The 12,264-nt window shown below is 53.5% G+C and overlaps 1 protein-coding gene across 1 annotated transcript in view; it reads left to right on the top strand.

Annotated features, from left to right (window-relative positions):
• Window positions 1-12,264, top strand: part of ADGRD1 (adhesion G protein-coupled receptor D1) — a gene marked incomplete at both ends in the record, with an annotated part of 142,108 nt that overhangs the window by 35,470 nt on the left and 94,374 nt on the right. The window contains 4 exons of the mRNA XM_082853303.1: window positions 1,557-1,616; window positions 4,127-4,244; window positions 5,238-5,348; window positions 7,187-7,262. Of these exons, the coding sequence (XP_082709429.1) occupies window positions 1,557-1,616; window positions 4,127-4,244; window positions 5,238-5,348; window positions 7,187-7,262 (365 nt within the window). The remainder of the gene's footprint in view (window positions 1-1,556; window positions 1,617-4,126; window positions 4,245-5,237; window positions 5,349-7,186; window positions 7,263-12,264) is intronic.

Raw genomic sequence — 12,264 nt, forward strand, 5'->3', positions numbered from 1 at the left:
TTTATATTGATTGCATGTTGAAGTGATATTTTAGGTATATTGGGCTAAGTCAAATGTATTATTAAAAAGTAATTTCACCTGTTTTCTTTTCACTTTTTAAAATATGGGTATTAGAAATTTTAAAATAAAAAATTTTAAAATAAAATACAATAAAAAATTTTAAAATAAAATTTTAAAATAAAATTATAAAATTTTAAAATAAAATTATAAAATAAAACTGGATTGCATTATATTTCTTTTCAGCTGAACTGCTCTAGATCAGGACTCAGCAAACTATAGCCCTTGGGCCAAATCTAGCCCACTGCCTGTTTTTGTAAATAAAGTTTTATTGTAACACACTCGTTTAGTTATGGATTGTCTGTCACTAATTTTGCACTACCGGGGCAGAACTGAGTGTTTGTGACAGAACTGTATGGCGTGTAAAGCCTAAAATTTTTACTAGGTGATCCTCTTAAAGAAAAGTGCTGACCCCTGCTCTAGATTATAAACTCTGCCCCCTAGGCCTCAAGCCCAACGAGGGCAGGCATCATGATTGTGTTTTTCATGTTTAGTTTTTAAATTTCATCTTTAAATTTTAAGGCATTGCACTTTAGGGTCTTATAAGTATTTATCAAATAAAGATAAATGAAAGATGAGGAGTTTTGATGATGTGTTCTCTAAATATTTAGCGTCTAAAAGTGTGAGGAAGGATGTGGCATTTTGGAGAAGGCAGTTTTGTGGAAATATAGGAGGTTTAGATCAGGCTCTAAGTTTGCTTCTGGTGTCTGTAGTAGGAGACGCACTGTTAAGAACCTACATGAGTAATGTAAATGAGTGAAACAGATTAGGTGGAAGGCAATAGGGAGTGGTGAGGACTGGGGTGAGCTGGAGAATGCACAACTACCTAAGGGGTCAGCTGCTGTTCTGTTTTGGTCAATGGTGGCCATGTGGGACTATGGGATAAGAATTGTCCAAGCTTCTGCTTTTTTCACAAGAAGGAGGAAATTCACATAGTTTCATTTAAATCTCCCGACTTGAAGATGTTACAAGCTACTTTCATTTTTTTAGAACAATAGTGAGACAAACCAAACATGGTTTTGAGGTGATTTGTCCAAGGGACCCCGAGTAACTTCTGCTTATGGAGGGGTCATTTCCAATTAAACAAGTGGGTTTTTATGTCAGCTTGGCTTCTCATGCCAAGAAAAACACACGGAGCAGGCCATGATTTGTTCATTCATTCATTCGTTTGTTCAACAGGCTTTTACCGAGGGCCGGTTATATCTTCCAGGTACTGTACTTAGGGCTGCTGCCGTAACTAAGCTGTGAACACACATCTAACATCTAAATGTTTGTCACTGACTAAAGGATTGTCACCAGGAGCAAATAAGATAACATCTATAACATCTATAAAAGGGCTTTGTACAACGTAACCAGATCCACTAACGGGAGGTATTTTGGTTTACTACTGTGTACATGCAAAACCCAGCCCGTGGTTGACAGAGATGGGAAAATCAAAGGCCTTATAATTTTGAGGCTTAAGGATACATGCTGAGCAGTGTCATCTTGTCTTCCTTTAGACCTTCTTAAAGACCGTGGGAGAGGTTCTCTTTTTGCCCAGTTGGACTGCTGTGTCAGAGGTAAGAGAAAAGAACATTGAGATCTTCAAAAGGGGCACCTTTTTGTCTTTCTGGAAGTGGCATAAGTATGGCCCAGTTCACATCTGTAAGAGAAATGACGCATCTCTGGGATATTAGAGCTAATTTTGACTGGATATACGACTGATTTGCAATGCTCTGCCTTCTCTGTGGATCAGTTCTATGAGCATCAGTACCACGGTCCTGTTGTCAACACTGAACAGGAAAACAGTTGGATTTCTGCATGCTTGTTTATCATTTTAAAAACCTATTTTTTACCATCACACTGTTCTTGTATGATAATAAAACACGTTTGATGTTTAAAGATCACTAGATTAAATGAAAAAAGTAGACCATGTGACAATATACTCTTCACGATTATAAGAGTAAATATCACAGCAGCCTCTCCTTTCCTCTGTACACTAAAGAACTAGGAGAATGGAAGACCTTTTCTTTTCTTTTTGAAAGTAGCTTTCTTGATTTTACTTATTTAAGAAATTAAACAAGTGAATATGTTGTAGAGAGTTAGAAAATGCAGATCATAAAGATATATATAAAATAAGAATCACCTGAAATCCTCAGGCTGAGAGAGAATGATTAACACTCTTGTATATATCCCTTCAGATCTAGTTTTCAATTCTCTTATGTGCATATATAGTCTACACATATGCTATATATCTGAATTTACCTGTTTTTCTTTAATTATGGCAAGGACATTTCCCAATAATATTAAGTATCTTCTGCGATGCTCTATCAGTCAGGCTAGGCTAGGCTATGCTGCAGTAACAAATAGGCCCTACATCTCAGTGGCTCAGCACAGTGGACATTTACTTCTCACTCATGTCAAGTCTGACGTGGGTCAGCTCTTCTCCACCCAGTGACCTGGGGATCCTGGCTCTGTCCATTTTCTGATGCTGCTGTCTGAAAAATGTGACCTCCAGGTTGCCCGGCAGGGGTGGAGAAGGGGGAGGAAGGCTCCTAACTGCCTTGCCTGGAAGGGCTGGGGCCACACTGTTACTTAAAGCGCTCCCTCTCCTGAACGCCTGTAAAGTTTAAAACATGTTTGCCAGTTTGAAGCAGAACGACATCACCTTCTCTCGTTATGAATGAGGTGGCTCCAGGGTTTACATTTGATGAACTTTTTATCTGAACAGTTTCAGATGGAACGAGATCGGGCTTCCCATTGGCAAAGGGAGAGAAAGACGGTCATGAACTTAAGACTGACATAGTCTTACCTAGAAACACATTCTGTTTTAAAAGGCACAGCACTCCAGAGCTCATGATTTCCCGGGGGACGATGTGTGCAGGGCTGCTGCCTGGGAAACACCCAGAGGATGGCCAGTGGAGGGCCTGAGCAGATGTATTTTCTGCATCATCTTAAATGAGCCTTTTCTTAGTTTTCATAGTTTCTGCCACAAACTATGAATAATCATGAAACTATTCAGACTCAGGCCGGCTCTACTGTGCATTAAAGGGAAGGTAGGAATCAGCCACTACCCAAGAGCTCTACATGCCAGAAACACAGATTTTCATGTGCTTAACTGTGCTTGGCCGATTGAAATCAGGCCACAGGCCTGAAAGAAAATGTCTAAAATTGGCCTCAGTGTTCTATTTCCAGCTCGTTAGACGCTCATGGAGCATGTGTTTTTGAGAGAACGCCTGGGACGCTTAGCAACAGACGGATGCTTTTTCAGAAAGGCGGGAAGGAGAGAAGGGGTGTGATGGCAGGGAGTCACACACCGCGTTCCCAGGGAACTGAGACGCCCCTGCCCTGCTAGACGTGTGTCTGAGGATGAGAGATAGTCAGCCTGATCCGAGCTGGCTGCAGAGATATGGGGCCACCACCAGGGACTCTTGCCTTCTTGGGGATCCACTGGGGTCATCTCTGCCCTGGGGACTCAGAGTGGAGAGAGAGGCCCTTGGAGGGGAAGGAACACCCCAGGCACGTCGGAGAGGCCAGGGCCGGCTTGAGGTGCTGGCATCTCCGAAGCCTCCTCCCCTTCACAGAGACTAGGACACAAGAGCTGGTGTCTTCATCCTGGAGGGTACTTGGGAGCAGTGACCCCCCTCCTCGTGAAACAGAAGGGGATGGAGTTGGTGGTCAGAGACCTGTCAAGGGCCCCAGTGAGTTCAGAGTGGAGCGGGGACCAGGTCTGGTCAGTCTGTGTCTGAGCGTGGAAGCCTTGGAGCTGACGGTCTGGGTGACCAGGGTCAACCTCAGCTGGTGTCCACATTCTGCGAGCTCAGCTGGGCGGGGTGACCTCAGTGGTCCCCTCCGCGCCTGTGAAACGGAGTAGCGGCATGACTGTCTCTCCTCTCTGTCTGGTCATTGTGAGGGCAGAGCCTGGCCCGCCATGTTGCTCAGCAGACGCTGGGCGACCTCCTTTGCAGGAATGTTGACGGTGAGCATGAACTTGATCTTGCGTGTTGGTGCATTTGCTGCCTCCGTCGCGTGCACGTGCTGAGCGAGCCCCGTATTGACGTCTCCTTCCTTTGTGTCGTGCTGTTTGCAGGACGATGCCGTGGTGCTGGGCTTGATCGACACCGTGGACACCGTCATGGGCCACATATCCTTCAACCTGCAGGCCAGCGAGCCCCCGGTTGCCATCACGGGTTCCTCATCCGTGGCAGGTAGCTCGGCAGCGTGGGTGCGGGTGGGGACCGGCTGTGCGGCGGGAGGGGAGCGGGGTGCAGGGGATGCCACCCGCCTGTTGAATTCCACTCCACTCCTGTGTTTTCTTGCACGCGCCCAGGGACGCATAAACCTCACACACCATCACTGGAGATTCACCTCTCCGCTGTCCTGAACTACGCTGTCTGATGCACAATGATATGTTGGGGGAAGACAGAGTTAGGTCGGGGCGGCCGTGCTCAGCTGGGATGTGCACACGGGACCACGGGAGCCTTGCATGCTGACTTGGGGGCCAGATTCATCTCGGGTGACAACTGTCTCAGTTCAGAACAGGAGGCGAGCAGCGGCAGCCCCTGGAGTGTCCGTGGGGTAGCAGGTTTCCCGGGGCCAGCTGGAGGCTTTTCCAAGACAACAGGCACGGGGTCCCTTACAGGCCGATGTCGCAACCCTTCTGTTTTCAGGGTCTGTGTCTAGGGAGCGTGGTGCCCTAATACTTTACCGCCAGAGCCACTCTCTGGAAAGTAAGCTTAATTCACCCACTTGGGTTCGTTTTAATGGGAGTTTGTCGGCCAAGACAGGTCCCTGCATGGGATGATGAGGTTGCCTCATGTAGATTAGTGTCTCATTTTCCTGCGTCTCGCGGGGTCCCCGGCGTGGAGGAGGGGCCCTCAGCACAGGCGTCTCCCTGCAGGACGGGACGCAGTCAGTACCCGAGGCGTCGTGAGCTGAGGGGCTGCACTGAGGGCACAGGGGTCACCGCAGGCTGGGAGAAGCCCCACCAGCGGTGGTAGCTGGGTGGGTCGGCCACGTGGCCGCAGTTACTGCCCTGGACACTCTTGTTTTTTAGGTTCTTGTTTCCTAAAGGTAATTACACTCCCCAAGGGAGCTCGTTCTGTTAAAAAACAAAACAAAACAACAGAAGGTGGGTTTTACGCCCAGTTTCCTGCCCTGGAGTTGACTGACTGCAGCTTCCTCTCTCTGGCTTGTTCTAGACTTTTCCATGGCCAAACTGCTCCCCAAGACCATGAATTCCTCCCACTACCGCTTCCCGGCCCAGGGGCAGAACTACATCGAGATCCCCCATGAGGCTTTCCACAGCCAAGGTGAGCACAGCTGGGGGGACCTGCACCCCAGCACCCTCAGGGAGGGACTCAGCCCTGTGGCTGTCAGCTGGCAGAGGGGCTGCCCCAGGCCTCCTCTGTGTGCCTGTGGGAACACAGTGTGTCATCAGACGCTCTTGAGATGTTGTCACAGCGCCGACTCGACTCCGGGTCTGCTGCAGCCTGATGCACTGGGAGGGGGAGGAGGGGCTGGGAATCTGCATTCCACTGATGCACTGGGAGGGGGAGGAGGGGCTGGGAATCTGCATTCCACACGGACTCGCTAGGCGATTCTCAGCGGAATGTGAACTGATGTGGCCACCTCCCCTTCCTGCTGGGGGGCCCGGTGCCCTCCCCCTGGGTGGGTCCAGGTCAAGGCCCGTGAGGAACCAGCCCCGAGGGGACCCTGATTACTCTCTCTGGCCCTGGAGCACCGTCGGCGGCCCGGGTGGCTCTGTCCATTTTTGCTGCCATGACTGTGCCGTCTGCCCCTTGAAAAGGGACTGTGCCTCTGTAGGCGCGTCCCTCCGTCCCAGGGGCCTCGGGCGGTCTGGGGAGTCGTGGATTCTCAGTTCCTGACAATCTGGCCGGAGGCCATGCACTTCCCGGGTTCTGGCTACAGGACTGGGGGCCGAGCTGCGGGGTGCAGGGCCATGGTGTCCCGTCCCCAGCACGGGGTCCTCACTTCCCAGCCCTTGGGAGCCAACCTCTGCTCCCTGTACCCTCTAGTTTTCCTGTGTGAAAGGTGCTCAGGGATGTTGGGGTGTCCTGCTCTCAGGGGACTGTCCCCCCGCACTCAGGGTGAACTACAGAAATTGGGGGGTCCAGGGACAATGCCAAGGCCAACCGACTGCACGTGGGATCTTTTCATCTCACACGGCCGCACGATCTGTTAGAAATCCTCAGTGTCTCAGAGTTGGCAGGACCGCAGCCTCACGGTCTGTACGTCCGGAAGCTTCTCACACTTGGCGGTACAGCTTGTTCATCACAAGCACCGACTCTGTGGATGGAACTCCTGGGCTTGAATCCTGGGTCAGCCACCTACTTACTGGGCAAGTTATTGAACCTGCCCGGCCTCAGTTCCCTCATCTGTGATAGGGGACAGTCTTAGTGCCTCCCGCAGTATGTTGTGGTGAGAATTGAAAGAGTAAACCTTATACCAGTACCTGGCACACGGTAAGCGTTGCGTGAATTACTAGCCACGCCGCTGAAATCTTGGCGCACTCAACCAACATCCCGAAGAGCTCGGAGGTCGGCTTGCAGCTGCCCCTCCTGGCCTCCTGTTAAGCTCGTGCCCGGAGGTAACAGAATGGATGATTCTTGTTTCCAAGTTGGAATATCACAGAGGGGGGGGACCCAGCCGAAGGCCTGACAGACGTCTGGGTGACTGTAAATCCTGCCTCTCTCGAGCGCTGGCGTTGCTGCAAATACTCCAGACGCAGACAGCCGCTGAGATGCGCTCACGAGTGCAGCACTGTCGCCCGGCGCTGCCGTCCACAGCTCGATGGGGGCTCTGCCTTCAGAAGCTCATGGTGTCTGGCTCCCCGGGAGCTGCAGCGTCCGTGTGTCCAGAGCTGAGTCCCCCGGGCAGCGTAGGGAGCGATTGCTGTGGTTGGATTCACAGTTGAAGAGTGGAGGGGAGTCTCTCCTCAAATTCTGTCCTTGTGGCCAGTTCTGCCCCTGAGTGTCCCTCCCCTCGCCCCCCGAGGAGCTGCCGGGTTCCTGGGTGTGAGGTCTGCGCTGTGTGTTGCTGGGCGAGTGGGCTTGGCGGGGAGCTCTGTGTCTCTCCTGCTTGTCACCTGGGATGCTGACAGGTGTCTGGCCATCTGCTCTTTCCCCAGCCTGGACCACCGTCGTGGGCCTGCTCTACCGCTCGGTGCACTATTACCTGAGCAACATCCAGCCGGCCAGCACCAAGTGAGTCTCTGGGGGCCACACAGCACGGAGCGGGAAAGGGGGTGCTTGTTTGCTGGGTGGCTGGCGGCTGTGACACCCGCACCTCCTCACCATCACCAACACACGCAGTATTGTATCAGAGGACTTGTGGCGCTAATTCCTGGTGCTTCACTGTTAGGGCAAAGGAGGAAGACGCAGGGACTCCTACAGTGGGGGTTCAGCAAGCCCTGGGGTCTAGGCTGACAGTGCAGCGGTCAGGAGCATAGGCTGAGTGACCATATCGGTTCCACCGGGAACTGTGTGACCTTGGACAAGTCAAGTGACCTCTCAGCCTCAGTTTCCATTTCTGTAGAATGGGAAGCCCGTAGCACATGCCTGTATCCGTCAAGACTGTGTTGGATACGTCAGCTTAGGCAGAAGGTCAGGGAACTGAGGGCTCAAGCGACTAAGAAGGGCAGGAGTCAGTCGGGTTTAGGCACGGCTGGACCCAGGGACCCAGAGTTTGCTTCTTTGACCTTGTCTCTGTGTCTCCTGCCTCTGCTCTCCTCCGCGTCAGCTCATTTCCAGGCAGACTCCTCCACAGAGGCATGGCTGGCTCCGGGTAGCTTCAGGCCCACGTGGGTTGGGGTCCTGAGGTCTCAAGAAGGAAAGCGAGTGTCTTTCAGCAATGAAAAGTCCGTTTCATTCAAAATCCAGAGAGGGCTGTGATTGGCCCACTTGGGTCACATGACCATCCGGGCCCCCAGCCCCTGCCCTCTCGTTGGCCAGGTCTGCTCACATGACCCACTGGGGCTTGGGAGGGTGGGTCAGCCCTACTCCGACCACGGGGAGGGGCTGGTTCCCTTAGGAGGGGTTAGGGCCGGGGTCCACTCCTGCCTTTCATGGGGTCCCTGGGAGCGGGCAGGGAGGCGGAGCCCAGGACCGGTGCCGAGAGAGGGCCAACGGGGTATGAGCCCAAGGGGCCCCGCCCTGCAGTTAGTGTTTGGAAGGTGAAGCCAGTGTTGCTGGGCACAGATCCGGCCCAGACAGGGGCTCGCGGAGGACAGCAGGCAGGGGCTGGTCCATCTCTGTTCCCGCACGTCTGGCGCGGTGCCGGGCCCGAGCGGGGGAGCGGGGGGCTCTGAAAAGGTGCTGGAGAGAGAGCCGTGCATCTCAGAGGGAGCCGCACAGGGCCTTCACCCCTGGCCCCGGGGCCCCGCTGCCCTCCCCCGCCGGGACAGAGCCTGGGAAAGCTGATGGTATGAGGACAGGCATTCCTGCAAGTTCGCTGTCTCTGCTGATGGGAAGGCGTTGCGGGGGCAGGTTTCAGACACTGGCTCTGCTGCCGGGTGTTTGGAGGCGTGTGTGATGGAAAAGTAGGCAGTTATTTTTACCGCCTACAGATAAACAAGAAATGATAAATACCTTCTAATGATGCAGATACCTGAGCCCTGATATCATGTGTCTCTCAGACAGGCTCCTCTCCCGCCTGATGTGAGGGACCAGCTCATTGTACAAAACCCTGGAGGAGGGCGGGGGAGGGGGGCAAACAGTCGTGGTTTAGCTGCAGACCTGGAAGAAAGCCCGGTTCTGGGCCTGGTTGCCTGGGGGAGCCTTCTAACTACAGAAAGGGGACCTGGGCCTCCGGGTGTGCTTTCCAGAGTTCTTCAGGAAAGTCACAAGGGAAGATGCCACACACTTTCCTCGGAAACAGGCCTTCTTGAATATTTGGGGGAAATTTCCCCAAACCTGAGATTATGAGTGAATAGCGGATCCATCCTTGGCCCCAATTTATCAACACTTATTTACAGCTCTCACTGCTGGAGGTTCCGACTGAAACGGACTTTTCAGTGAAATCCATGAACGTGTATTTCTGGGGATGGCTGAGCCCTGCCGCGGGCCGGAGTAGGGGCGTGGGGAGGACGGCGTCTGTACCACGTTCTCGGTACCCCTCATCCTCAGGAAAGGGAAGGAAGGCAGGATCGAGGGTTGCAGACGGCAGCAGGCACTTTGATTAATGTGACCGGAACCATCGCCCTATCTGGCTGTTGGCAAGCTTTTGCATAAAGGGCCAGGTGGTTAATATTTTCGGCTTTACCTGCCCTAGTGTCTCTGTTGCAGCAGAGCTGTGGGAAGGCAGCCCCAGACAATACATAAAGACATGGAGTGGTGTGTGCTGATAAAACTTTATTTATAAGACTAGGCAGTGCCTGTGGTTTGCACAGCCCCGGTGGACAGTTGCATCAGTGCTGGCAGCAGTGGACGGGGCTGGGGCTGACTTTGAGCTGCTGTGGAGAGTCGAAGTGTGAGCTTGAAGCTTGGCCGCTGGCTGTGGTTCCCTCCGTCCTAAGGGCTCCAGCCTTCCCTGCCCTCCACCGTCCTCACTGCCCAGGGGTACCCAGCAGGACTCCTGGGAACCTCAGGACCCGGGGCGCTGTGATCAACTCTTATACCCCCTGCAAATCGTGGGCTTGGAGACCCGCACAGGCAGAGAATGCCCCCTCCGCGCAGCCCTCCACCCATTGGCCTTAACACCACTGGCCTCTGAGCTCTGGCAGCAGAGACTGTAAGTGCCCATTTCCCTCAAGTCAGAGACAGAATGATTTTGCAGTGATGACGGTGTATTTCTCAGGTGTTGAACCTTTAGCTCTAAAGCCGACACTTGATGCAAAGATGTCTTACTGTCAACATTAACCTCAAAGAAAAAAAAATCACCCCAGAAGCTCTCCAAGTGTGGTCTCTGTTGTGCTTGTTCCCGTAGCGCACGGCAGCACAGACGTGACGCTGAACAGTCGTGCTGTGGTTCACTCTTGGATTTGGGAGCCAGGCTCCCGGCTCTCTTCTTGCCGCCGGCTGCCCTCACCAGCTGGTGGTCTCTTTGCTCTCATGCTCCTTTCTAAGAGGGAGGCCGGCCATCCCGATTTCTGAGGGTCTCCGTGGCACTGAGTTAATGGTTTAAGTAAAGCCCTGGAACATGACGTGTAAGCACTTCCCTTATCACTTCATGAGGTGGTTGGATGTTCTCCCATTCTCCGCCTCTGAGATGATTATCAAATTCCACACAGGATTGGAGGCAGATTTGTGCAATGGCGCTGTTAGCGTTCTAGTGTCCCCACTCGCCCGCATGGCTGACTTCGTTCCGTTGTCGCGCTGTTAGCGTTCCAGTGTCCCCGCTCGCCCGCGCGGCTGACTTCATTCCGTTGTCGCACCGTTAGCGTTCCGGTGTCCCTACTCGCCCGCACGGCCGACTTCATTCCGTTTTAGTTTTGTGCATCATCATCTACAACATGTACGGTTTTCTGTGAGATCGAAAGGATGCAGTGGAATCCTAATGTCCTTTAAACCCCCTGGGGAGTGGAGTCAGCACGTGAGTTTAAAGCACGAGGAGGGGGTCGGGGCAGGATGGGCTCTCCATCCCCCCCGCCCTGGGTAGACCGCTCGGGCCCATGTGCTGGCTGCCCAAGGCAACGCCTAACCGTCCACAGGTCCTGGGTGGGGGCTTTGCTGGCCTCTGCAGGCGCCGGACTCGGGGGCTCCTCCGTGGCCCACGGCCCCTGGCCCTGTAGTGATGAGGAGTGTTGGGTTCCTGCTGATTCTCAGCTGCCAGGCCAGCAGCTGGGACCGCCGTTTCCTTCCAAAGAGCCGTCGGAGCTGAGCAGGGAGCAGAGTCACCTGCTTCTCCTCCACAGACAGAGCCGGGACCCAGAGGGTACGGCGCTCCACGGCTGCAGCAGCAGCGGCAGGGCTGGGACTCGTGCCTCTGGGTTTCAGCATCTCAGTGGTGGACTCACACGTGCTTCAGAAGGACACGTTCTATGGGGCTTGACTTGGCTTAAATGTCTGCACTTCTCCTTTGTAGAGTAACGCGGAGCAATCCAGGCAGAAGGACCGGCAGGGTCACGATCGCCATGTGGCAGCCCTCGGTGTAGCCATCGATCGGGCAAACCTCCTCGGGGCAGACACCAGCGGGTGAAGGGTTGTGAGGGCCCAGGGTTATTCCCCGTCACCCCTCAGGGGACCCGTTAATCACCTCGTGAGGAGGTCCCCAAGAGCGGAGACACTGTCAGCACCACTTCAGCCAACGGGTCACGCTCGGTGTCACCGACATCGGGACAGGCTGACGTCCTGCGTCCCCTGATGTGAGGCAGTGGGAAGGGTCATCCTGCCCCCAGACGCTTGGTCCGACGCTCCCCACGAGGAAAGTCAAGGGACATTTTGCAAAACTTTGGTCTGGACTGTGAAACATGCATGCAGTAAAAGCAGTAACAAGAGCGGGGACTGTTCCGGATCAGAGGGGACTGAGGGGATATGGTGACTAAATGGATGCCGTCCTTTCCTTGACGGGAAAGACGCCTCACTCTGAAGGACACCGTGGGGACGCTGGGGACATTGGACAGTGGACCAGGCCCCAGGGGATGATTGAAGCCATGTCAGATTTCTGATCGTGATGATGGGATGGTGATGATGTAGGAGGCGGTCTTTGTTTTTAGAAGGTCCCTGTTAAAGAATTTGGAGGTGGAGTGTCGTGATGTACTTTCCGATGGTTCAGCAACAAGGCGTGTGTGTGTGTGTGTTTGTGTGTGTCTAGAGTGTGAGATGCCCGTTAAAGCAAACGTGGCAGAACGGTAGGAGGTGGAATCTAGGTGCACTGTTTCTAGCAATTTCCTGTGGGCGTGACCCTTGCAATGCGGAGTTTGGAGAGGAGGGTCCCGGTTTAGGGAAATTCCGGTTCTTGCCGTTCTCTCTTGAGAGACCCCGCTGAACTACTTCTGGACACGGAGAACTCGGCTACTCAGCTACCTGAGTACCACGGAGCTCACGTCCACCACCCTGGTGGGCGCTCTCCTCTTTGGTTGTCCGTTGGCCAGAGGCCTCACGTCCACTCGAGAATTCTCCCAAGTCCCTCCGGCGCTCTCACCCCTGTCACCAAGGGCAGCATCTTTCATGAGGTTCAGGTTTCCTTTGCTTGGTGTTTTCAGTGTCTCATTGCTGCTCCCCTGATGGTCAGCGAGGACACAGCTCTGACGGGATGGATGAGGATAGA

Source organism: Leucopleurus acutus (genome assembly GCF_964270905.1).
Source record: "Leucopleurus acutus genome assembly, chromosome: 13".
NCBI lineage: Eukaryota > Metazoa > Chordata > Mammalia > Artiodactyla > Delphinidae > Leucopleurus > Leucopleurus acutus.